The 25170-nt window shown below is 39.6% G+C and overlaps 3 protein-coding genes and 1 long non-coding RNA gene across 7 annotated transcripts in view; 2 read left to right on the top strand and 2 right to left on the bottom strand.

Annotated features, from left to right (window-relative positions):
• Nucleotides 1-1063: 1063 nt before the first annotated feature.
• LOC113447328 (aquaporin-4-like) lies at nt 1064-18294 on the bottom strand. Of its 3 annotated transcripts, XM_087925205.1 has the most exons (7): nt 16019-17750; nt 10597-10739; nt 9669-9733; nt 9018-9374; nt 5320-5487; nt 2517-2597; nt 1064-1952 (listed from the first exon to the last, which is right to left on the bottom strand). In XM_087925205.1, exons 2-7 carry the CDS (start codon nt 10664-10666, stop codon nt 1743-1745), a joined length of 951 nt encoding a protein of 316 aa, XP_087781331.1. In that variant the 5' UTR covers nt 10667-10739; nt 16019-17750; the 3' UTR covers nt 1064-1742. The 3 variants fall into 3 exon arrangements, with proteins under 3 accessions (XP_087781331.1, XP_087781333.1, XP_087781332.1); XM_087925207.1 differs by lacking the exons at nt 9669-9733; nt 16019-17750 and adding an exon at nt 18170-18294; XM_087925206.1 differs by lacking the exons at nt 9669-9733; nt 16019-17750 and adding an exon at nt 17761-18283.
• The window catches only part of LOC148127075 (uncharacterized), a 136686-nt gene continuing 126685 nt past the window's right edge, over nt 15170-25170 (top strand). Inside the window, exon 1 of the long non-coding RNA XR_015741900.1 lies at nt 15170-15215. This is a non-coding gene — a long non-coding RNA (uncharacterized LOC148127075). The remainder of the gene's footprint in view (nt 15216-25170) is intronic.
• On the top strand, nt 18237-22438 carry SPRYD4 (SPRY domain containing 4). The gene is made up of 2 exons (XM_026717460.2): nt 18237-18538; nt 20876-22438. Exons 1-2 carry the CDS (start codon nt 18445-18447, stop codon nt 21421-21423), a joined length of 642 nt encoding a protein of 213 aa, XP_026573245.2. The 5' UTR covers nt 18237-18444; the 3' UTR covers nt 21424-22438.
• The window catches only part of GLS2 (glutaminase 2), a 29829-nt gene continuing 25532 nt past the window's right edge, over nt 20874-25170 (bottom strand). Inside the window, exons 18-19 of one of the 2 annotated variants that reach the window (XM_087925199.1) lie at nt 24716-24861; nt 21928-22402 (exon numbers count right to left, since the gene is read on the bottom strand). In XM_087925199.1, coding sequence (XP_087781325.1) covers nt 22329-22402; nt 24716-24861 — 220 coding nt within the window. In that variant the 3' untranslated portion in view covers nt 21928-22328. Of the gene's footprint in view, nt 24862-25170 lie in introns of both variants that reach the window. The other variant, XM_026717430.2, reaches the window with a different exon arrangement.

Here is a 25170-nt window from a genome sequence, read left to right as displayed (position 1 = left end):
TGTGCTTCAAAAGAGGCCTCTCTGGAATATTTGTCACCGTAGCATTTTGAAGCAGCTATTTAATCAGAACTGTTCAACAGACTCTAATTCTCTTTCTGCTCTAGGGGATTTATCCGCCTGCTTTGGACTGGGTAAGTTGAGGAAAAACTGCCAAGTTGGAAAGAAGCAAGGACAATGGAATATGCTGGGCTCAGCATTTGACCAGGGCCAGCATGTTTGAAGGACACAGGAGAGGAGAATCAGCATATGCATGCTCAATCACAGCCTCGTATTTTATTGCACATGAGGTCCAGGGGTGGGTGTGAGTGTGTTGGCTTAGGCCTCTTGTCAAACTCCATCCATGTGGCAAAGAGAAACACACTGATTTCCCTGAAATGTTTGCTCATGAGGGTTCTCAGGCTTCCAGAATCTATGCTGGCTTTTACTAGAACTTTGGTTCCGCTAAGTTGAATTTTGGAGCAAAAAAGCTTCACATAACATTCTGAAGGGAAGAATTTGGAACCTAGGCACTGGTCTTGAATACTGAATATCCACAGTCTAATTCGGGAGTAAAGGAATAATATCATGGCTGGTTGTCAAGCAGTTGAAAATTAGAAATTCTCGACAATCTAAAAGTCTATAGAGATTCTCAGTCATGCAGGTCATGGTTGTCCCAAAGGTGCTTTTTCAGGAGGCAACTGGACTTTCTTGTTTTTTTTCATTTGAAGATGTTTCGCTTCTCATCCGATGAGAAGCGAAACATCTTCAAACGGAAAAAACAAGGAAGTCCAATTGCCTCATGAAAAAGCACGGTTGGGTCTTGGCAATCTACTTTTGATTGCCCATAGATACAGCAGTACACACTATCGCACCATACAGTATTATAATACAGATGGGACACAGATCTAGAGAAAAGCTTTTGTCCAAGGCCGTGCAATAAAATAAAAAGCAGCGTTTGGAACAGAAGGCAGAAGGCTTCGTTTCCAGTCCTTTCTCTCACAGACGGTTACATCTGTCCTTAGAACAGCAATGGGAACAACCATTTTTTTCTTAGATCTATCTCATTAGATCATGGGATCAGCAATTTGGGGGCGGGGTCAATGTCACATAGGTCTACTCATTTCTAGGGCATATCATGAGCACCCCCATAAAACCTCTGCTATCATAGGAGTGATCAAGAACAAAATACTCAACAACTGGACAATAGAATTGTTACTGGGCTCCAAACCGGGATTTCCTGCTACTGGACCTTACTTGTATCTCTTTTCCTCGGCAGGCAAACATACTTCTAAATGAAGCACTGGGCTTTTATGTGGCAACCATTTTTAGTCTCTAAGAATACTTCTGAGATGTTTAGGGGATTTACATGAGCTTTCCATTTACATGTGTTTTAAATTAAGTGTATCTAAAATCAGTCAGGTGGGTATGGAGACTGATGGTGGCTAAGGAGGAGTCGCCAAGTATATTGAAGCTGATGAGCATCACACACTAGGTCTTATCTAAAAACAATGAGAATCTAGGACTCCTGGCTTCTATCCTTCCTCAGATTACTCTATTTGATTCTATTAATGTTAGAACATAACTGTGAAACTGTGAACATAATCAGAATTCTGGCAGGGTCCTGATGGCAGCGCTGTGCTTGAAGAGCCTCAAAACACTTAAAGCCAGTACACATACAAATATATATGAAGCTGCATACAGTGGAAGGAAGCTGAACAGAGGCTTTACAAGAAGACAAAGAGATGGGGAATTGCTGTTGCTTTCTACTCAGTGCCATGTTCTTCCTTGTCAGGTGATTTAGCCTGAACAGCAGCAGAGAGTGAAGACCGAGACATGCTGGCTGCCTCCACAATCTCAATGTCGCGACAGGTCAGGCAGGCAACAAGCTTTTCCCGTGAAGCACTGTCAGCAAAGAAGAATTCATAGGATACTCCAGCCAGAACAGCACCCAGAATAGGGCCGAGCCAATACACCTGGAAAGTGAATATGAGAGATCCTGTGAGAGCCATGATGTAGTTTTTGAAGCAGTATATATCAGCTCTTGGAAGGATGGGGGAAGGTCATATAAGATTCAACAGATTGGCAAGAACATGGTTGTAGCAAGGCTCAAGCAACATACTGGTAAACGTAAGGGATGACTAATAGGGAGAAAAGCAGGGAAACAAATACCTAACATTGGCTGAAGCCAGTAAAGATGGGAGTCTAAGGTAAACCTAAATACTATGGAAATATGTGTTTCTATTCTCCAGCAAGTTCTGGGTAGCTTATATTAATACCTTGAAAATTCAATATAGCAGCAGAAAAATACTTAAAATGTTCCAAGTTACAGATTTAAATGCTGAATATAATCATCCATTCAAGGTCATCCTAAATAGAAACTTCCAGAAAGTTCTCTGACAGGAAAAAGGAGAGTAGGCAATCCAGAGACAACTACTAAAATTGACCCCATCCCTCCAGGGTACCCAAGGGATGGAAAATCTCAGGCTATTCCTCTCCATAGGACTAAGCCATTCACCTCCATTGCAGTAACTACTCACCCAGTGATGTTCCCAGAATCCTGTGATGACAGCTGGACCCAAAGATCGGGCTGGATTCATACTGCCTCCAGAGAAGGTACCCTAGGAAATATAAGTTTGATACAAGTTGCAATGGTGTTTCAATTCCTCCCTTGACAGATTGTTCTATGAAGTTTTTCCTGTTTATTATTATTTTTTAAAAGGTCGTCTTTCTAGCTGTTGCTGGTGCATTGGCTGAGGTTCAGGGCTATTTATTTGTGTCCCTGAAATTCTTGGACGGAACCAGTTTGGTGTTGTGGTGAAGATGCTAGCCTAGGAAACAGAAGACTAAGAGTTCTAATTCCACCTTTGACATGAAAGCCAGCTGGGTGACTTTAGGGCTGTCACTCTCAGGCTAATCCTTCTCACAGGTTGTTCTGGAGAAAATAGGTAAGAATATTTGGTATGTTCTCTGCCTTGTTATGTGCAAGAGAGGTGGAATAAAATAACAATAACAAAAAAACCAAGAATCCAAAAGGATCCACACACCAGTAAAGAGGATGACCTTGTCAGAGAGAGGAAGGAACCATTACGAAGATTACAATGAGGCCAAGGCGAGAGCTATAGTATTTCTTCATCTACTCTACCTTTTAGAACTGACTGTATGACGCATTGTAATTTTTAATGGGGGAAGGAATTTATTATATACATAGGTAATAACTGTATTAATGGCATTTTTCAATTAATATGTAATAAAATTTAAACATTACCTCACACCAGGACCAGGTGTGGCATACAGGCTCCAAACTAACACACAATCGTGATGTAATATGGAGAGAGAGAGAGAGAGAGAGAAAACCCTCAAATTTTATGCAGGCATTTCCCCCCAATTTGTGATATTCCACTTGTTGAAATGTCAGGCTCTGTCAACGAACGACACAGAGCAATCCAGCCACAGTTCAGTTCTTTATTTGCTTACACACAATATGCAGAATCTTGCCAGAATAACCTTTACCATTCTCACCTGATGCAGATACCCTGGGAGATTCTAGTAAGTGGCTGTCTTGACTCTCTTCCTTTATCTCCTCTCCAGCTCTGGGCTGGGCTGTCTTTTGTCTTTCCTCAGTCCTTGGACTGTGCTTCCTCCTTCCTGAGAAATGGCCACTTCACTGTAATTCATCCCATCAGTTTCCCCTTTGCAGGGACAACCCTCACAATTGATTATTGTAGTTTTTGGTGGGGCTGTTAGCTCCAAGAGCTCTCTCTTGGATATACTCTGCACTCCTTCCTCCTGTTTTTTCCTACCAGAGAGAGAGGGAGGCAGGCAGGGGCGGGGGGGGGGGAGAAAGAGGGAGACTGGCCTAAAGGAGCTTTGATGACCAAAGTGAACTTGAATTGGAATTTTCCTGGTTCTAGCTTGTAATGGTCTGTGGGAACGGCCTTGGGAGACAGGAGGAAGAGCCACAGACTGGATAACTATCATGTAAAGTTTTTTTTTTTTTTTAAGGACAGGGGATACTTTCAGTCTTGCAAAATTTTGTTAGTGTAACCTTACAATAAAGAAAGAGTTAGTACTTCTGGTTACTCTTCTTGTCCGGACTATCTCAACAAGCTAACATAGCCTAACACTGTGGGAGATGAACATTTTTTTTATTATTATTACAGTTAAAGGCCAGCCACTTAAGATAGCTTCCTAAAAATATCCAGAAAATAAAGCAGCACGCAGTGTAACACGTAGGAATGTAAAAAGCAACAGGGAATTATATGCCACAGTTGCTGAGAGAGATGGATTACAGTTTTGCCACTGACTGTTCATTATCTGTTGCTGCACAAAGCTGCCATGCAAAAGTTTACAACCGTAGAAGTAGCAGGAGGCTGCCTGTCCCTGGGTAGTTTAATGGGCAAAAATAGGCTTACTGTTTAGATCTCTATAAAATTTACAATATAGCAAGGCATGCTCAAATGGTTTGACCAGCCATGAAGGGCAGATGTGCTCCTGGTAGGGATTCCTATTAAAGCTGCCTTCCAGCTGCGCAGATAAAAGTAAGTTAAATTAAGCCTGAGAAAAAGCTCCATGATAGGCATTTTCAAGGTGGCAAGATACTGCATTTGGTAGGCTGCAGATGCAAAATACTAAAACGCTCAACAACCTAATACCTGCAGAGGTAGGTTCAATTCATTTTGTTACTTTGCCTTCCAGGAGTTTCTGTTTAAGAATCATTCTAGTTTTGTTACTGTCTGTGGACAGCAAAAAAGAAAAAACTGTGGTTAAAAGCTGTAACGGCATTTTTACAATGGGATCCATTTACAGAGGATGAACTTCACGGAACAAAAGTGACACTTTAGACCAGGAGTGTCGAACTTGATTTCTTTGAGGGCTGTATCAGACCTTGAGGGGGATGGGGGGAAGGTGTCCAGCTTGACGCCACTTATGTCGGGGGCACCTGTGGTGGCCTGGGCGGGGCTGGGGGGGATCCACTTTAGTTAGTAGTTTGTTCTGCTAGCATTCTGCCAGCAAAAACAGAGCTCAGGGGGGCGTGCGCAGCCCTCCTGGGCTCCATTTTTGGCTGCAACGGCCTCCTGCAGCCCCCTGCCAGCGAAAATGGAGCTTGGGGAGGGGATGGGCCAGATCTAAACACCTCACAGACTGGATCCGGTCTTTGACACCCCTGCTTTAGACCACGATTAAAGATCACCAGCCAAACACAAGTATCTAACTTAATTAACCTTAATCAAAATCAACCTTAATTAAAATTTGCTACTTGGAACATATTTGGGGGAATCTGAAGCTCTGGTATCAGGATATTGGGTGCACTTTGGGGCACTTCTTTGTCTGGGCTCTTACCGCAGCCAGAGCTCCTGCTATCACAGAGAAACCAATAGCCAAGATCCCAGCAGGCTCCCCTAGTTCATGCCTCCGGTGATCTTCTACAGCAAAAATGGTGAGAGCTAGCTGGAAAGTGGAAAACAGCTCCATCCCCAGAGCCTGTCCAGCATTCCCCTCTGTGCTGACCTAAAATGAAGAAGGGAAAGAAGGAAGGGTTCAGAGAGAAGGCGGAGATCTTCTGCAGGTCATTCATGGGCTTGATATATTTAACCTGCATAAGTTTTTATTGTCCCATAAAATATTCTGCAACCCAAATGTTAACTGTTGAAACTGTGCACAGGCCACTTGGATGCAAGACTTACTTGGGGTATATACAGCCTAGAAGAAAGCAGTGGCAAGCTATTTTCACACCGTTGCTAAGAAATCTATGAAGTCAGCAGAAATCAGAGACAGTTTGCTTGAATGATTTCAAAACAGTTAATCTATAATATTTGTAGACAGGTTATATTAAAGAGACCTTATGATTTAATTTTTTTATTTTTATTATTAAAAATTAATAATTTTTAATTTTGCTATATTAACAGAACTGGTGTTATCAAAACGATTCAGATATTAACATGAGTTATAAAATGAATAGGCTGGCACATTTAATGTTTGATGTGAAGACTCTAAATGACAACCAAAATCTTGGTATGACAAAGATTTAATTAAACATACAAATACATTTGTTCCTAGTTTTGTCTTTATAAAAGGACACCTAACAATTTATTATTTGCTATGCTTGAAAATACGTGATACCCATCTTAGATTAAGACTAAAACATAACCTTTATAAATTGCGCATATTCATAGGAAATAAGTATCTTTATTTTCTTTGTGGACATCTTTCAATGGGGGTTCAGTGGCTCACCTGGGTTTGTCTGCAGTAGAAGCTGGCAGCCCAGATTCAAGATAGGTGCATAGGATGTATCTGAGCACCAAACGATGGGTTGAGTTCCCATCCTCGCTCCAGCTTCTACCAACCTAGCAGTTCGAAAGCATGCAAATGTGAGTAGAGGGAAAGGCAGAGGGAAAAATCTGTATAGATAATTGTAGTGGATTGTCTTTCTGTCAGACTTTTGCCCAGCAGGCTAGACTGGAGCCCATTGAAGTAAAAAGGTAAAGGAGTCCCTGCGGATTTTACTCTGCTAGATGTTGCTGACTATAAGGGATGGTGCTCATTTCTCTTTCAAGGCCATTGAGCCAGCGCTGTCCAATGACATTCCGTAGTCAAGTTGCCAGCATGATATCACAGCATGCTGTTACCTTCCCACCGAATGGTGCTGGTACCTATTTATCTACTCACATTTGCATGCTTTCGAACTGCTAGGTTGGCAGGAGCTGGAGCGAGGATGAGAGCTCAATCCATCGTGTGGTGCCTAGGCAGTGGTGGGATTCAAATTTTTTAACAACCGGTTCTGTAGGCGTGGTTTAGTTGGTGGGCATGGCTTGGTGGTCATGTGACTGGCTGGGCGTGGCCAACTCAACATCACTCACATCGAGGCACGCATCTCCTTGCTTGGCCTCTCATGACTGTGGGGATGCTGCAACAGTCGTAAGTGTGAAAAATGGTCATAAGTCACTTTTTTCAGTGCCATTGTAACTTTGAATGGTCACTCCACACAAGCAAAGTACCAGCAAAGGAGGGAAAATAAACTCCAGAGATGTTCCAGAGACAGGAAGTCTAGTCCTGCCAAGAATGTAATAAGGGTTAACAGAGAGGCAGCTTCTGTAAGCAACACCAGAATGTTTCCTTCCTGCCTTCCTTACAGGATTAGGCCAGTAATTTCTTCTAACAATCAGTTCTCCGAACTGCTTAGAATGTTAACAACCGGTTCTAGTGAATAGGTGCGAACTGGTAGAATCTCACCCCTATGCCTAGGTACATCCTATGTGCCTATCTTGGACCTGGGCTGCTGGCTTTTCCAGCCAATAAATTGAGCTGAGCTACTGAACTCATTGAAAGCAGCAACACACATGGAGGAAGATCAGTAGCTGCATATATAGGAGAAAGATCAAGCAGAGGCAATGCAATATCAGAACAAGATGGTGTGTAGGATGTACCACTGACAAACAGCAGACATGGCAGATATTGGGAAATCCTACTGGTGGCTGGACTAAAAGACAACATTGAAGCACTGATTGTAGTAGCACAAGAACAGGCACTAGGCATCAAATCCATAAAGGCAGGAGTCTACCACATTAAATCTTCAGAGGTCTCAGAGGCAATCCAACTCATAACAGCAGGGTACAAGCACAGGCAGGAACAGCATCCACTGAACAATATAACCAAGTAGCTGACAGGAACTTGGAACAACAATACAGGAACATCGCACAGTGTATGGGCTAAACCTTTGCAAATCCAGATAGAAGATTCCACAGAAGGTCATGGGAAATAACAGGGCTAAGATCCTATGGGACTTCCAGATCCAGACAAACAGGCAGGTAATGGGTCAATCAACCAAAAATTGTGCTAGTAGACAAAGAACAGGGGGTGGTGGTGGTGATGGATGTACTGGTGCCAAGAGAGAGCAACAATAGGAAGGAGTATGAGAAGCTGGAGAAGTACCAGGAGGACCCAAAGGAGGTTCTGGAGAGAATGTGGAAAGTAAAGGCCAAAGTGGTCCTTAGTGGTGATAGGAGTACTTGGACCTGTGACTCCTAAGTTGGAAGAGTGATTCCAACAGATCCCAAGAACATCAGAGCACTCTGTCCAGAACAGTGCAGTGCCAGGAACAGCTTCTTGAATTATATAAATAAAGACTGGATAAAAATCTAAAATTAAATAAATACATTTCCACGATTTGCGACAGCTCATTACTTTGAACTTTGACGCAATAGGAGAAGGACAAGAAGGCAATGGGTGGTTGAAAGTTTATACCAGGGGTCCCCAAACTTGGCAACTTTAAGACTTGTGGACTTCAACTCCCAGAATTCTCTAACCAGCATAGCTGAAGTCCACAAGTCTTAAAGTTGCCAAGTTTGGAGACCCCTGGTTTATACTATGACCATCTCAGCAGGTGAGAATGAAGTTAGGAAGCAACAAAGAATAAAACAATTCACAAATGTTATGTATACTTAGCAAAATCAGGCTTCTCAAATAGATTTTCTAGGAATCAAATAACTTTTGGTAGCTGGTGGGTAGCAATTAAGGTAGTGGATTAGAACTTATGAACCACAAATTCAAATCCATCTTCAGCTTTGAAAATGTGCTAAATGATTGGGAGTTACTCTCTTACATCACCCTATTTTATAAGGTTGAAAGAATGGAGGAAAGAGAGATCCCACTGTAAGGAAATAAATCTAATGAACAATTGACAGGAGTAGCATGCTTTGACACAATGAACGGAGGTGGCTTCTTCAACTCCATTTTCCTTTAGCCAGTGGTAGTGATATTGAACCAGGTTACTTAGTAGAGAACAACCACTGTGGGCTCCTGACATAGAGCATTGGCACATGTAATGCAGGCCAGGCAAGTGGCGGGTGAGTGTGTGAAGTTCCATTTGCGCAAGCGGCATGTATGCGTGCAAAACCATCCTCTCTTCCACCACCCCCTCCACTCCGCTGCCACCACAACCACCACCACTACTGATCTGCAGTACTGGAAAGATTGGGGACCATTGCCTTACAGGAAGGGAGATCATCAGGAAGAGAAAGAAAGAGAAGTAACTAGCTTACCTTTGTGACCAATTGCCCAATGGCTGAGCTGGGTAACATGAGATAAAAAAAGCCTGATGCTAAGATGGCACCCAGACACTGGGCTAAAATATAGCTTGAGGCATGCAGAGCATCCAGTTTACGAGTGCACAGGAAGGCCATAGTGATTGCGGGGTTGACTTGGGCACCACTGATCTTACCAAAGCAGTGTGCCAAACTGATAGCTACCAGTCCTGCAGCAAGGGCTGGTTGGAGTGAAGTAGGCAGCACATCTTTAGGGCCAGCGGGGGATGAGGCACCCAGCACTATCCAGACAAAGATAAGAGTGCCTGTGGCTTCTGCCAATAGGCTACACCAGAATTGACGGCTCTGCAATTCCTGGAAAGGAAGGAAGAAGAAGAAAATTAGACACAACTTGACAAAAAAGATTGGTGGGTTGTTGAGATATGCCACTAAAATAACCCAATTCCACCCTCTGGTAGCAGAATTTTTTATAAATCAGGGAATTTTTTTTTTTATTATTCTCCACCTCTGACATAGTTGGCACAACTCCAGGCTTTTCTCTTAAAGCAATCTTCAATTTGGATCCCACTTAATGTTTGAGCTACAGCTCCCATCAATCTTGAGCAATATGACAAATAGTCATCACTGGCTGGTCTCAGCCCAACTCACCTCACAGGATTGTTGTGGAGAAAATAGAAGGAGGCAGGTGGACTGAATTTGTTCACTGCCTTCAGCTGTTTGTAAAAATAATAAAGGTGGGATACCGATAAATAAAAAATAATGTAGTCTAAAATATCTTGAGGGCAATAAATCAAAGCTCTTTTTTGAACAATGAAGACAGATTCCAGTTCAATTATGTCTTAATTCTAGAAACATCAGAAGATTCTTCCAGTCCATTGGTTTGCCAATGATAGCCCAGATGCTATAGCTAATCTATAATATAACCCAGCATAGGTCAAACCAGTGTTACAGAAAGAAGGTAGGAAGAGACTGTATAATTAAGGAATCCTGGTAGTTAAAAGAAAAGTTATGAATTACTGTTCACCTACTTGTAGTGAAGTGTTTGTATACATTGTTTTCTTTAAAAAATCATCGCAGAGAACAAATTCCATACTTGATCTTGGAAAACATATCTGCTATTATTTCTTTTAATACCTTTGTCATTGGCTCACCCATTTAAAAATAACAAAACAAAATGAAAATATACTTTGAAATAGCTAATATAGAATATTCTGATTAATAAGATGGAAACATTCATTTTAAGAAAAATTGCCAACTTTTTAAAAAATTACCAGTTGACCTTAAGTATTGGAAAAGATTGTGCTCGAAGGTAGGGGGAGAAATACAGGAAGAAGGATAGAATCTGCTAGGAAGAAAAGAACTGACATTAGAAAGAATTCAGAAAAATAGCGAGTAGGTTTATGAACAAATACATTTTTATTTTTAAAAAAAGCCAGGCGGGCCAAAAAGATGAAATTTGTCCATTTCTTTTGCTGAGAAACATTCAATCTGTCTTTGTGGTTACCAGGAATCAAGGTAAACCTGATGGAGTCTTCATCATTACAGTATCTCAACATTTAAAGAGGGATTGCCTTACCTCCCTGATGCTCATGGTGTCTTCCTTCCAAGTCTGATCTGAGTGAAAGAAAGTGCATTGCTGCTGTCATCTAGTGGTTGACCAAACACTGTCCTCTTCCCACATCACCTGCCTTCTCATCCTTTCTTGTTATCAGCTAAAATCTAAAAGGTGAAGCAGGAAAGAAAAAGTTCTCAAGCAGCAATCCAGTGGTCAGAAGGACTTAATACTGGAGTTCCTGAGACAGTCAAGACATTCCAATAACCTAGTTTTCTTTGATTGGTATCATTAACCTACGCTATGCCCTTGATGCAGCTCCAATCAATAACCTACAATCACCCACATCTCTTCCCCTTCCAGCTTCTGGAGTGAGAGAGTTAGAAATAATAAAAATAAATAAAAATAAAAGGGAAGCTTCCTGGATGTGTGAGTAATGAGTTTTTGGCACATCTCAATAGTAAAAGTGTCGAGGCAAAGGGCTCTTTGAACTTCATCAGGAAGTCACCTGAACGGGGTTGTCACAGTTACCAGTGTTCCAGCATGGGATTTATTTTTGTATGATCAAAGGAGACTGCAATCATATTTCAATGAATTTACATGGAAAATGAGTGTTTTCATTTTATTTAAGAAAGGAAAAATCCTACATTAATCAATTAAATATGCTGCAGGGTTTCCAGCAGTGTTAGCATAAGAAGCATGTCTAACCGAAAATGCACAGTAGGAACTGAGCAATGTATTTTTTGTTTGTTTGTATTCAAGTTTAAATACAGCCTGTTTACACCCCTAGAGAGTACAAAAAAAAGAAAGTCATACTGGGAATAATGAAGCAGTCTCAGCTGACACACCTAGAATTGCAATATCCTGCCTTAAAATACTCCATATGAACCTTCCATATGCATTCATATAGTATCCACTTTCCTCCTGGTCTTTCATAGAAATTGACCACGTAATGCTTTTTTGGGGAGCATTCTGTTTTCATTTTATTATATAATTTTAATATTCATGTTTTGTTTCCTGCACATTCAAGAAGTTCAAATATTAAATTGCATCAATGCTCGCTCTTGACTGTCTTTTATGTAACCAGCCAATGCAAGCCTTTGACAGTTTCATTGACTTGAAGTAAACCTCTGTCTCCCATTTCTGATGTAATCTATCAATATTGCTATGGGGATGAAGGAAGAGGAAGAGGCTTTGCGTGTAAGCTGTAGGTGACAATCAATGGTGTTCTGTACTTCTGTTTTTCTGAGCTGTCCTTTAACAGGCCCTCCTTGGGAATTGATTTGACTATCGATCGATCCCACTAGGTGGGTAGTTCAGTGTCCTGAATATGGATTTAACCCCATTAATTGAGCATCTCAAGGTCAGAACAAACATGATTTTTATTATTTTTATATTAAATGATTGTCGTATAAGGCCTAGGTATAGATGATAGATTTCATGGTATGTTAATCTCATGCTAGTCAAACCATTCTATTCATCAAGTTTCTCAGAAATTGGACTAATAGTAAGATTTCTTTTAAAAGTGAATAGCTCTTCTTCAATAGTCTAGTGCAGAGGTCCCCAGTCTATGGTCTGCAGCCTACTAGTGGTCTACGAGGGAATTGCACATGTGCACACCATTCATGCAAATTGAGCTGCGCATGCAAATTGCCAGCCACACACGCAGAACTATTCCCTCCCTATGGAAGAGGGACATTTATATATATAAATGTCATTTATATACGGGCATTTGACTTTTATATATAGGCCAACCTTCCAAAATTATTTTTTCAACCGCATGAAGTTACACATCCTGATCTTTAATCTGTAGCTTTATAGTTTTAATTGGCAATGAATCAGTGTCCTCATCTTTTCCAAAACTAGGCAGGAAGACACAATTCAGTGCATCTTCCAACATAAGGGTTTCTCCTAGATAGTATTAGTTCTCAGTTTATTTCTATAAGTGTGTGCCATCATATCCTGTGCTCATTTCAGTGTGCTAAAGGGGGACAGCTGTCATAATTATCTCTGCCCTGTGCTTTGGTTTCAGGGGCCATAATTGTTTATACTCTTGTTCTGTTGCTGACAAGCCTCTGTTTGCTTGTTCATTGTATTGCTTATGGTGAAGAACAGCATCCAATCCCTTTTGAAATGAATCATAATGTAGGTAATATTTCAGAACAGGGACATAACAGACCTAAACTCTCTGCTGTAGGTCTGATTGTCCCCACTGTATAGTTGGTTTTGTCAGCTGGTATACAGTAGTAGCTCTTCTTTGATTGCCAAATGGAAACAGAAATTTGGCAAGAAATTATTTATTCCACAAAGCACAGTACAGTACTCCAATTCTATTGGTAGCATATTCCAAATTGCTTCAAATTGATTTTATTTATGTAGAATACTTATTTATCACAGAGGTTTTTATACTATTTTAATAATCAAGACTCTAAGCAATTCATAGCAGCAACATAAAAAGTATTGGAACAATAACCATGCAAATCATAATATTTAATAATAATTAAAAATTATTTTTGTTGTTGCATGCTGTTCAGAGTTCTACAGCATTTGAGTGGCATATAAATACTATAAATAAATACAGGCAGTCCCTGAGTTACAAATGAGATCCGTTCCTAAATCTGTCTTTCAGTCAAATTTGATGGTAAATGGAAATAGTTATTTAGCATCAGTCAAATGTTTGTCTTAATATATATTTTACCATTTTATGCCCATAAAACAGAAGAAACCCTTTTGGAACCTTTTAATAACTAATCCCTGATACTAACCCCTTCTGGAACAGCCATTTTTGAAGGAATCAATCTTCTGAATAATAGAGCTCCTCTGAATATGAATAGTTCTTACTGTTGACAAAATATGATAAACTTTTTTCTAATAAGATGGGCGAAAGAGTCAAACTGTGGTAACCCCAACCAAGCATTCAAACACCTTTTTATGTGCATATTTTATGTGCACCTTATTATGTGGGGTCATCTTTCTTTCTTTGAAACTCTCCTGTTTCCTGCTATAGCAGGGAAGAGGGAATGGCCTTGAAGGCAGGCAGAAGAGCTGCTATTGAGGCAATAGTCAGATAAGAGCGGATTGAGGCTGGGCCAAAGATCCATGAGAAAACATCTCAGACAAGCCCCTCCCAAGTTCACATGAAGAAAGAGTGAGAAGCACATTCAGACTTGCAAGATGCCATTATAATACAATAAAAATAGCCTTGACCTACATGGCATTGGTTTCTTAATCTGGTATACCTTGTTAAGCTGACATCTGGAGACCTCCCTGCTCCCCCCGCCCAAAAAAAGATTGTGGCTTCTTCTGTCTTAATTGAAGCAGGAAGGGAATGTACCCCAATATCCAAAGTGCACTATTAGGCCTGTCCCTAGAGGAAACCTGTACTTGAGGGCAGCTCAGATTAGGCAGCAACAGGAGCATTTACCTCAACAGCTACTGGAATCTGAGAGGCTGCAGCCTTTGCTTGCCATGTTGTTTGCTGTCATGTCAGCATTTCACTCAGCGAAAGCAAGGTCTGGTGCTGACCTCTGGTTGACCTAGGTTCCCCCATCTCTCTGTTTGTCCCCTTTCTGTGGCTGGTCTTTGCTGACTTATTACAAACAGCTAGAACAATCCTGCCAGTCAAAAGGTAGCAACCAAAGTCATCCATCCACACCCTATTATAGTCATGTGTCCTTGCTCCATTGAATTAGGGTTTAGTGGAGACTTGGAAAGCCACAAAGAAAATGAAGGGAGCAATTCTAAAACCACCACAGGAAAAGAGAGGCAAAAATGAGGTTGCCAAACATTTGCAGGAACTTGGGAGTAATTTTTTTCCACATTAAATTTGTAGTATCAGGGAACACCAACAAAAAACTTCTAAATCAAAAGCTGGTGTCTTCCTGACAAAGGTGAGTTCTGGTACTCATGATCAGAACTCACCTTTGTCAGGAAGACATCAGCTTTTGATTTACCCTTTTACTGTGGTTATAAAAGCTGGATCATCAGAAAGGCCAAACAAAGAAAATGGGATACTGTACCTTGGAATTATGGTGCTGAAGAACGTTAGATATGTAGTGGTGTAGTGAATGGCATGGGGGTAAACTAGATTTAGCTAGATTTCCTTTTTTTCTTTCTTATATTATCCTTTTAATTCTTTGGCATATTACTTTTTTATGCATCTTGAATAGCATTGATTCTCCTGAAACAATATACAGTAATATAAAGATCATTTGTATATTTAATTGATAAATTGATAGGACTTGAATCATACCCCCCCTGCTTGATCTTACAAGAAGGGCAGAAACTATTGACATGGGTGGTCAGGTCCTATAACATGAAGGGCTTAATAGATGGTAACCAGAATTTTGAATTACACCCAGAAGCTGACTGGAGATCACTGCATCTCATGGAGCAGTTGCTGTCATGTGGCTATTCTAAGGGATGCCCCTTACTATCGGCACCACCATCTTCTAGACCTGTTGTAGCTTCAAAATGATCTTCAAGGGCGGATCCACATAAAGCACATTGCAATATGGCATTTGCGAGATGACTGCAGCATGAGTTTGAAGGGCCTCCTAATCTAGGAACAGGCACAACTGATGCATTAAATCAGGGGTCTCCAACCTTGGCAACTTTAAAACTTATGGACTTTAACTCCCAGAGTTCCTCAGCCAGCAAAGCTGGCTGAGGAACTCTGGGAATTGAAGTCCACAAGTCTTAAAGTTGCCAAGGTTGGAGACCCCTGCATTAAATGAACCTATAGAGGTCCTCTTGGCTACAGCTGCCACCTGCTATTTTGAGGTGGAATTGTAAATTCAAGATGACCCACAGATTGTGCATCAATCTCAAATGGAGAAGAGTTACAAGTATTACAAGAACTTCATGAGCAAATTCAGATGAAGTGGATTTATTTTGTAGAAAGCAAAGATTTTGTTATTTTCCATATAGTACTGGTACTGTACTTTTTATACTACCACACATTACAGTGTACATGTAACACACATATCCATATTTACTGTACTGTAATAGTGAAATCCCAATTCCTCTAATTGAAAAGACTGATATATAAAACATCTGCATATCTTCATCATTTAGTTTTTCAGAGGTGTGGGGCAAGGTAAGTCTGAGGAAGAGTCATGAATCTCAGAACTATAGTACTCTACTACACTATGTATGTTGAGCTTCTGTTTGGGCTGTTGTGCTTGGATAAGGGCAAAAATCTTGGATAAGGGCAAAAATGTGGACTAACAATATCTGTCATTTCCATACTAATGATTTATTGCATCCTATAGCATTCTCCAGCCATTGCTGTGCAAATATATCAGTAATGAGGACAGGGTTTGTATCGCCCTGGTGTTGGCTGGAGGATTTTATGTTATATATCTCCAGTGCCTTGTCAAATTATTATAATGAAGCATGCACAATGAATATTAAAAGATCTATCCATAAGAAGCTGCTGCTTTACCAAATTATTTCTTTCGAGGATGACAGGATTAATTATTCTTCATACACAATACTGCTTCTTGTATGCAGCCCATGGGAAAAAGGAATAAATTGCTGTTGAATTCATTTAACACTAGTTCTGCTAGCCAAAGCAAGAGCAAGCTGTACATTTCTAGTTGTTGATTCAGGAAGAAACCAGTTAAAAAGTTGTAGTACAATCCAGTACAATCTCTGAAATCCAGGAAGATTTTTCTACAGCTGCCAAAAGTCACCATTCCATCCTTTAAAATATTTCTTCATTAAAAAAAAGTGTCACTTCCTGCCACCCCCCCAGAAAATTAACATCTTGGGGGAATAATTCACGTTCGAAAAAATAACACAAAGGCTTACAAAGATTCTCACAGTACAACAATCCTAGAACATATGAGTTGGGTTGAACTTTATAGGTCATGTAATCCAACTTCCTACTCTACGCAGAATTCTACTAAGAATTCTACTTCACAAATGCTATCCAGTTGTATTTAAAAAAACAGCAAGGGAGTTTGGCCCTGTCCTCTGCACAGTAGATCGGGATTGCCAAACCCAGGTGGCGGACCCATACCTGGTTGCAGAAGTGAGTAAAACTGCATCTGTGTATGCACATGATCTAAGTAGCGCATGAAACAAAACCCACCACCACCACCCCGTCTGTGAAAAAATTGCCTTTTTCAGAAACTGATCCCTGCTGAGAAAAAGGTTGGGGACTGCTGCAGTAGATGGTTTCATTAATCAGGAAAATCCGCCTAATATTCATCTGTCCTTTCTTTTGATTTCAGTGTGTTGCTCCTTGTCCTGCTTTTGATTTCAACACAGGAAAAACGTACCTCTCTCTTGCCTTTAGATAGTTTAAAGTAATATTTTCCATTAGGCTTCTTTTGGGCAAGCTAAACATGTTCAGGGCCTTTAATAGTTGTTTATAAGATTGGATTTCCAGAGCCTAAATCATCTTGGCAGCTCTAATTTGAATTTACTCCAGGGTCTCCAAATCTTCTTTAAGAGATGGTGTTCAATACTCCAAGCCAGGTGATCTAACCAGCACACTTTGCAGAGGAATGATTAATTCTGGGAATCGAATACTTTTTTATAATGCAGCTGAAGTCTTTTGCTCCATCGCAATACTTCTTCAGGTTGGCTGGGGTCCAGCAGTATTTCCTAGGTCTTTTACATATAATTCAGTCCCTTTCCTTCCTTTTCCTTATCCAATATACATTCCTTTCTATTTTCTCCATAACAATAACCCTGTAAGTTGAGTTGGGCTGAGAGAACAACTGGCCCATTTAAAAATCATACCCAAAACTTGAATTACATAATTTTGCCAAAAACTTGCTTTAGGAAAACAAATGTCTCCAGACATTCAATTTCTTAATGAATTTACAAGATGGAAATTGAGGTATTGAGCAATACATTTTTGGCTATGAGGCCAAGGATCAACTAGAATAGTACGATCTTTGGTTCCCAAGTTTAATAATTCTTTATACAATTAAAAAAAAAACTTTAGCCCATTTAAATAAGTGTGTGTTTCACATTTGTTATCATATTAATAGAGCTGCTGGATTTTAAGAGACAGTATAATTTTTTTTCCGATAGTCTTTTACTTACAACAGTTCATTTCATGATTGTTCAAAGTTACAATGGCACTGAAAAAAATGACTTATGACTATTTTTCACTTATGACTGATGCAGACTCCCCATAGTCATGTGATTTACATTCAGAAGCTGACTCACATTTATGACGGTTGTAGTGTCCTGGAGTCATGCGATTCTCTTTTGCAACCTCCTGACAAGCAAAGTGAAAGGGGAAACCAAATTCACTGAACAATCCTATTATTAATTTAAGAACTACAGTGATTCACTCCACAAATGTGGCGAGAAAAATCGCAAAATTGAGCAAAACTCACTTCACACACTTCTCACTTAACAACATAAATTTTGGGTTCTATCGAGGCCATAAATTTAGGACACTTGTATTCCAAACCATAGAAGCATGTTCTTCCTTCTGTCTTTTTAATTTTTAAACTTTTTGTCTGATGAAATTGTGACAAAACGCCAAAGTTTGCATTTTTAACCTACTGTAGATTTAAAAATGGATATAAACTTTTTTCTTCTCTCTCCCTCACATAGAAAATCGGCCTACTTTTCATCGAGCAGTTAATCAACGTAGGAAGCACGTGATACCAGATAGTCCATTGGAAAAGAAGCTTCTTTTCAGATTAAAATGGCTCCGCAGGGATGTTTTCTGAAGATGCCGCGCCCTAAAATAAGATGGCGGCCTCTAAGAACGCGTCCGGTATCTACAATCCAGCCCTTTGAATTTCAAGATGGCGTTTGTCAACTATAGGTTGGCTCAGTTATGCCCGCCTCCAAAATGGTTCCCATATTTATCTTCAGGTCGCCAGTTTCACGTGATCTATGAATTCCAAGATGGCGGCGCCCATCATGAGAGCCATGAGAGGTCGGGGCTGCGGTTTGTGTAGCCTCGGATATCGCCAGATGTTCTGGAGAGGTAGAAAATTTTGTCCTTTGCCTGATAGAAAACTGGCTGGTCGCAGTGAGCGGCTAACGCTGCAGCCAACACTCCCACGGCTTCTTTCGTTTTTCCAAGGCTTTGGCCACGTGTTTGGCACTCCGATTTACTCCTTTAAAGTGCTTCTGTGCCCTTCACTAGTTCGGGAGCAGCAGAAATTCAGTAGTAAAAATCTCTTTGAGACAAACCGTCTTCTGTTGAATTTTCTAGTCACGCTGCTGTTTAAGATTTAAGTTGAGGATAAATGGACGTTTTTTTCTGCTAGTGGGATCCGGTCTTTTAATAAACCGAATATCTTTTGGAAATTAAAGGATTTGATCCGATAATAATTTTGTTGAGGCAAATATCAGTTTAGTTCTTTTAGTAAACGGGATTATTGGCAGAGGAATTAAATAAGCAAAGCGGAAAAGAGTGCAGATTTTTCTAGTTTGGGAAAATGTATTTTTCAAGTGAATGTGAAAATCCTTAGCCTGAACTGAACCTACTCATAACCATCTTAAGTTTCATTGAGATTGTTTCCAAGTAAGCTTGCTTAGGTTGTATTTAATTAAATATATGAATAAACGGGAATGATACTTAAGACAAGTTTTTAAAATATTTCCTTGAGTTGGTAGCTTTCTGTTATATTCATTATATGCACTAGAAACTTATCTGGGAGGGTGATTTAATTTTTTCCGTTTTTGTTGTTTTACCAATGGTTCACTTGCTTATATTTTGCTCCAGTGTATTTTATTTTTATAGTCTAGTTCCAGAATCTCTTGGCAACTTTAAGTTTTGTGGACTTCAATTCCCAGAATTCCCCAACCCGTATGGCAGGAAGTCATAAAATTGCTAAGTTTGGAGGCCCCTGATCTAGTTCATTGCTATGAGTAACACTTTTTGCCTAGAAAGAATTTTAGAATACGTAATAATTGGCAGATCTATCCCCAATTAGCATACAGTGGATAGCTTTCAAAAATTGTCCTGGAATCAGGTGCCCACTAATAGTAATATACACTATTATTCTGCCAATGACTGGTTACTTGTTTGTAATAAAAAAAAATCTTCCATCTTTATATATGCTGATATGGAAAAATTATTATTACAAATAGATATTACAAATAGATATTACAAATATTATTACAAATAGTAGCTTCTGAAACACCATCACTCCCCCCACCCCCATCCACGATTAGATTGGCCTTGATCTTACCATCTCTTAGTAAAAGTATTGCAAAACTGGATGTGCTCCAGGGGATGGAAGCAGAATGTTAGATGGTCCATGAGTGGTCCTGCCACAGTCTTATTGAATGCTTTGGGAACAACTGTACCACAGTTTTTTAAATGTTTTGTTGATACTATTCACTTTTTATTTTTTGTAATGTGTTATGAACCACACAGAATTTAATTTGTAAAGTGGATATTCATAACAGTTGATTTAGTAAATAAAATTATTTATTTGGTGACAGAAGATGAAATTTTGGTAAGATGTAACCAAACTCTTTTTAAATATTAAATGTTTGTTATCAGACAATGAATGTCTAGGCATTGCTACTCAATACTGCTATGTTTTCATAGGTTACTCTTCTCTGCTCTACATTTCACTTGTTGGATTGTGTGCTGTAAGAATCATCAGTCAGCATACAAGTTTTATAAATTTATGTAAGATTTGGGCACAAATGGGCATTCCACTCCAAAATACTGAATCCCCTCCAAATTAGTATATTAACAATTGCAGCACTTGTGGGAATCAATCCTATGAGAGATATAGGTTCTTGATAAATCTTGCTATTAATGTATTGCCATTCAGTTGGATACCATTTAAAAAAATATTTGGTATAATTTTAATTATTAAATCCATTAAAATGTTGGTTACATATGTATATATTGTAGCAAGCCTTTTCTGAAATAATTTAGTTGTAAAATGCAGGTGCATAATTTTAAGGAAAAATATTTCTGAACTATAACTGTATGCAAACTGATATAAGCTTAACTCAATCGGCTATGTATATTTAATTGAATGAAAGAGAAGCATTTGCTAAAGTAATCATTATGTATTGCAGTTTTCCTGATACTTTTAACTGGATCTTCTAGAACTCTTGGCCTTTGGCAATGTTAGTTGAGAATTCGGGGTATTCTCAAAGCTCCTGAAGGATACCAGATTGGAAAGACTTAATTATCCAAAATATAACATTATTGAAGGATTAATAGAAATGTGCTGCTGTCAACAGAAGTTGGTAAATTGTTTATCTAGTTAGGAAGACAATTCTTAACAAAGGAGTTATATATAAAGGTAAAGCAAAAGTTTGATCCTTATACATATTTTTCTTGTTTCAGAGATCAGTTTCAAATTAGATGAGAAAACAGCCCACAGCAGCTTGGATTTATTCAAAAAGGACACTGGGGTCCTCTATCGTATGCTGGGGATTGACCGTACCAGAGTGCCTCAAAACCCTGAACGCTTCAGAGACTGGGCTGTAGTTTTGGGTGACACTACCATCTCCATGGGCTGCCATTACTGGGAAGTGACTGTGAAACGATCACAACAGTTCCGCATTGGGGTGGCGGATGTGGACATCTCCCGGGAAGTCTGCATAGGAATGGATGACAATTCCTGGGTCTTTGCTTTTGGGAATCGCTGCTGGAATGCCATGTTTGCTAATGAAACTACTCCAATCACTAACATTGGCCAACCAGAAAGAGTCGGCCTATTCTTGGACTATGACCACAAAAGATTCAGCTTGGTAGATACACAACAACACATGTTTATCCACAATACGTCGCCAGAGTTCCGAGGTCCTGTGGTGCCTGCCTTTGCCCTCTGGGATGGTGAATTGCTCACCCACTCAGGCCTGGATGTGCCTGAGAAGCTCAAGCAAAGTTGAAATCTATTCAAGAGCGTTGATACTGAGATTTTTTTTCCTTCTTTCCTTACCTTTTGAGAGTGAAATTTGCCATCCTTTACTTGTGCCATATTTATCTTGCACTGCTATTTTGGTTTTGTCAGGAAAGGGTTGCTTAAACAATGAGTTTTTTAAAGCAGCAATTGTTTATGTGATCAGCTGCACCATTTGATACCTTACCTCATAGGTCTCTAGTTCTGTAGGAGTCAGGACATTCTCTTCTCCCACTGTGTTGCAGAACTATTCTAGAAATTATTCTGCCTCAGAACCATCAAAGAGCCAGTCAAAGTCATTACCACAAAGAGTAGTTGCCTTGGGATAGATGGTTTTCAAGACTTCTACAAATCCTGTTCCTGTCAATAGCCTCTATCAGGAAAGCTCTGGAGCATCTCTATGTGAATATGTTTGGATTGTTCCTCTAAGCCATTTGCATCAAACATAAGCAAGCAATATCTCAATCTGACTATAAAAGGACCACTTGATGCCCTTTAATTATATAAGATTTCCTTTTCCTGTTAGAAGTATTTGCTCAAGCTTTCAGATATTTGAAGGAGATTTCCATTTTGATAAGAACAATGATTTTTTTTAACACAAAGGATCTATTGCCTCCTGCTGGTGGGGTGGGAGGAATTGAGTAGATGGCATCTCATGACCAGTGAAAATCCAACTCTCCCGAATTTATAAACAGTACAGTGCACAAATTAATGTTGTGGGAATTACTTTATTAATACCAGCCCCAGATTATCCTGTGTTAATTGGTTGAAACAATAAGAATTGACCCAATACACATCTGCAGATACATATATTCATCGAAAAGGAACGATAAAGAATTTGCTACAGTTTATTACAATCACCATAATTAAAATTTAGCTGAAATCAACAAATATTTAAGCAGTGTTTTCTTTTTCTTGATGTTGGATGTAGCAAGAGCTGTATGCTCTTCTGTATGCTATGTTGATAACTGTAATAAGTAAAAATAAAAGCATCTTAAACAAAACGTTATTTTATCTGAACTTCTGATTGAAAATATCCACTGTTTGGAAATTTTATCACCAAAGAATGCACATAGTAGTTAAAAAGTCTAGATGGGTAAAGTAGCCTACCAACCTTGCAAGAGTGTCAGGCTGGCAGCAACAGTGAAACGTAGCATTTTACTGCTTCAAGGTTTCAGTTGTTCCTGTTCCATAGTGACTGATTTATGACGGGTATTTTGCCATTCTACTCTAAAATAGCTGAACACTTTCATTGCAGCAGTAAAGTAGCTGCTGAAAAGAGAGGTGCAGGAAAAATTACAGTGCCATTTCAAGCAGCCAATGGAATGTCTTTTGCCACGTTAGAAGAACATTGCAAGATTGCACATATTAGCCCTCTGGAATTCAAGGGGGACATCTCCTGTGTGGCAATGCATGTGCTTAGGATTCGGCAGCATTTTTCTATATATGGGGGTAATGACTGAACCTGAAGTATCTTTCTCCATACATGTGATTGATTTTTTAGAGTGGAGGAGAGAAATGACTGATTGGGGTGTGAACAAGTATTTGAAGTAGTGACCCAGAATACGAGACAGCAACAATGTAGATAAAAGGAAAGCTATTTCCCCATTTTTGCTTTCCGTTCTGGTGCTTGTGTAAATTATTTTTAGCTCCTTGAGTTTGGCTTTCTCAAAATGGAGGCTTGTGAGTGATTGCAAGTATCATAGAAGTCATGTTGTGATTGTGCCTGTAACATGTTGATGAAAAGTTTCAAATCAGCCAGATAGAGTGGTTTGAAGGTTGTCTGAAAGTTGTCTGGTTGAATCATTGCAACTGGACTAATTTTTTTGTTGTTAGTTTGAGAAATGTTTGTGCATGTAACGCACAATTTCTGTTGGCTAAGCGAGACAGTTGCTAAGTGAGTTTTGCCCCATTTTACGACCTTTCTTGCCACACTGCTTAAGTGAATCAGTGCAGTTGTTAAGTTAGTAACATGATTGTGTGAATCTGGCTTCCCCATTAACTGCTTATCAGAAAGTTGCAAAAGGTGATTGCATGACCCTGGGATGCTGCAACCATCATAAATATGAGTCAGTTGAGTTGCCAACCATCTCAATTTTGATCACATGTCCATGGTGATGCTTTAATGGCCACAAATTACTTTTTTCAGTGCCTTATAACTTTGACTGGTCAGGTAAATTAACTGTTATAACCCAAGGACTACCTGTATCTTTTTGCTGCACGCACCTTACGTCATTCTAATTCATTTCTTAAATGCCACAGTGAGAGTACTATATTGAAAGAAGTTATGCAGTGTCATATCACAAAGTTTTGCTCCAAAGTGCAGAATATATTGTATGGCTTCTAGCAAGCAAGGCAGACCTGGGAAATGCACAGACTGCATCCCCTTTTTGTAGTCCCCACCATTCTATCAAATCACACAACCAAAATTTGATATCATGCTTTTTTTTTGATGGAAACAAGTAGCAGAATAGATGCACTACATTTCTAATTTGGTCATCAGCTACTGCACTTTAAAAATCAATTCCCTAAAAAAGTAAGAGTTATATCTCCACACCCTCCAGTGGCATAACTGTATTATGAGATAGCCCTGCAGCCTTCTCAGATGGTGTGGGTGTAGGAAAGGGAGTGTAACTGAAATAGCAGAAATGGTTGACTATTTTTGAAGGTGGGGACAGACAAAAGTCAGAATTCATTAAAGACAAATATGTTTTCCCTTCTTGCTTAAATACCTATTGGGGGAATGGTTGGACAAGGGAGATAACGGATTCATAGTGGAGAAAATGAAAAATATTCACTGTGGAAGCTTCATTAAGTTACAAAATTGAAGGAGACAGGAATTGAAGAACCCCTTTTCCTTAAATGCGTTTAGCATTTATAGTGATAGCTGCTTGGATTTTATCAGGCAACCCAAAATGGCATTCTTTTTCTCCTTTTTCTGCAGCTAAAATTTCTTTCTCACCAAAAGTTACTATCTCAATTCCTGGGGATTTTATCGATTTTACTTGTGCTGTCAAAGGGGAGTACTGAACTTTCATACAAGGTTCACCAGGGAGAGTCTCTTGTACAAGACAGTTATGGAAAAATACAACTCTGCATTGCTCAACTGTATGGAGTAGTTTGGAATGAAGAGAATGTAGTCTCTCCCTTTATATGTCTCTCTTCTTCTTCAAGTCCTTAGCAGTAGCATGTTTACCCTTACACTCCTTTCAGAAGTGAGATGAACTAGTCAAAACAGGGATAACAAAGCAATTACAAAAACTATCATTCTCACACCATACTTTCCAAATTCTCCTTGGAGAGATCCTCAGCTGCTTCTTTGGTCTGTCTGGAACCCAATATGTAGCTTTCTTGATAATCCTTGAGCAACTTTACCACTTCCAGGTGATGAAACTGGATGGCATCATCCAAGGCAATGTTTCCCCATCTGCAAAGAGGGCAACACTATGAAGATGTGTAAATTGAAATCAATGTCTATTGAAAGCTTTTCAGCCTGATGGCCTCTAATGGGTTGAGGCTATAACTCTCGTAATTTCTAGCCAAAGGCCATAATGACTAAAAATCCCGGGAATTATGTTCCCAACTTATATTGAAGATGTCAGAATGGAGAAGACTGTCCCAGGTGCTGAGGAACAACCAAAACCTTGAATCACCTCTTTCTCAACTAAGCAGATTGTCAACCCTGAAACTGACCTGACAGAAGCCATTTTTGATAGCTTCAGTGTTGCCACACTGG

Source organism: Pseudonaja textilis, chromosome 2 (assembly GCF_049901715.1).
Source record: "Pseudonaja textilis isolate UNSWEBS1 chromosome 2, rPseTex1.2, whole genome shotgun sequence".
In the NCBI taxonomy this organism is placed as follows: Eukaryota; Metazoa; Chordata; class Lepidosauria; order Squamata; family Elapidae; genus Pseudonaja; species Pseudonaja textilis.
The sequence above is the reverse complement of the archived record's forward strand: the minus strand, read 5'-3'. Positions and strand labels throughout refer to the sequence as shown.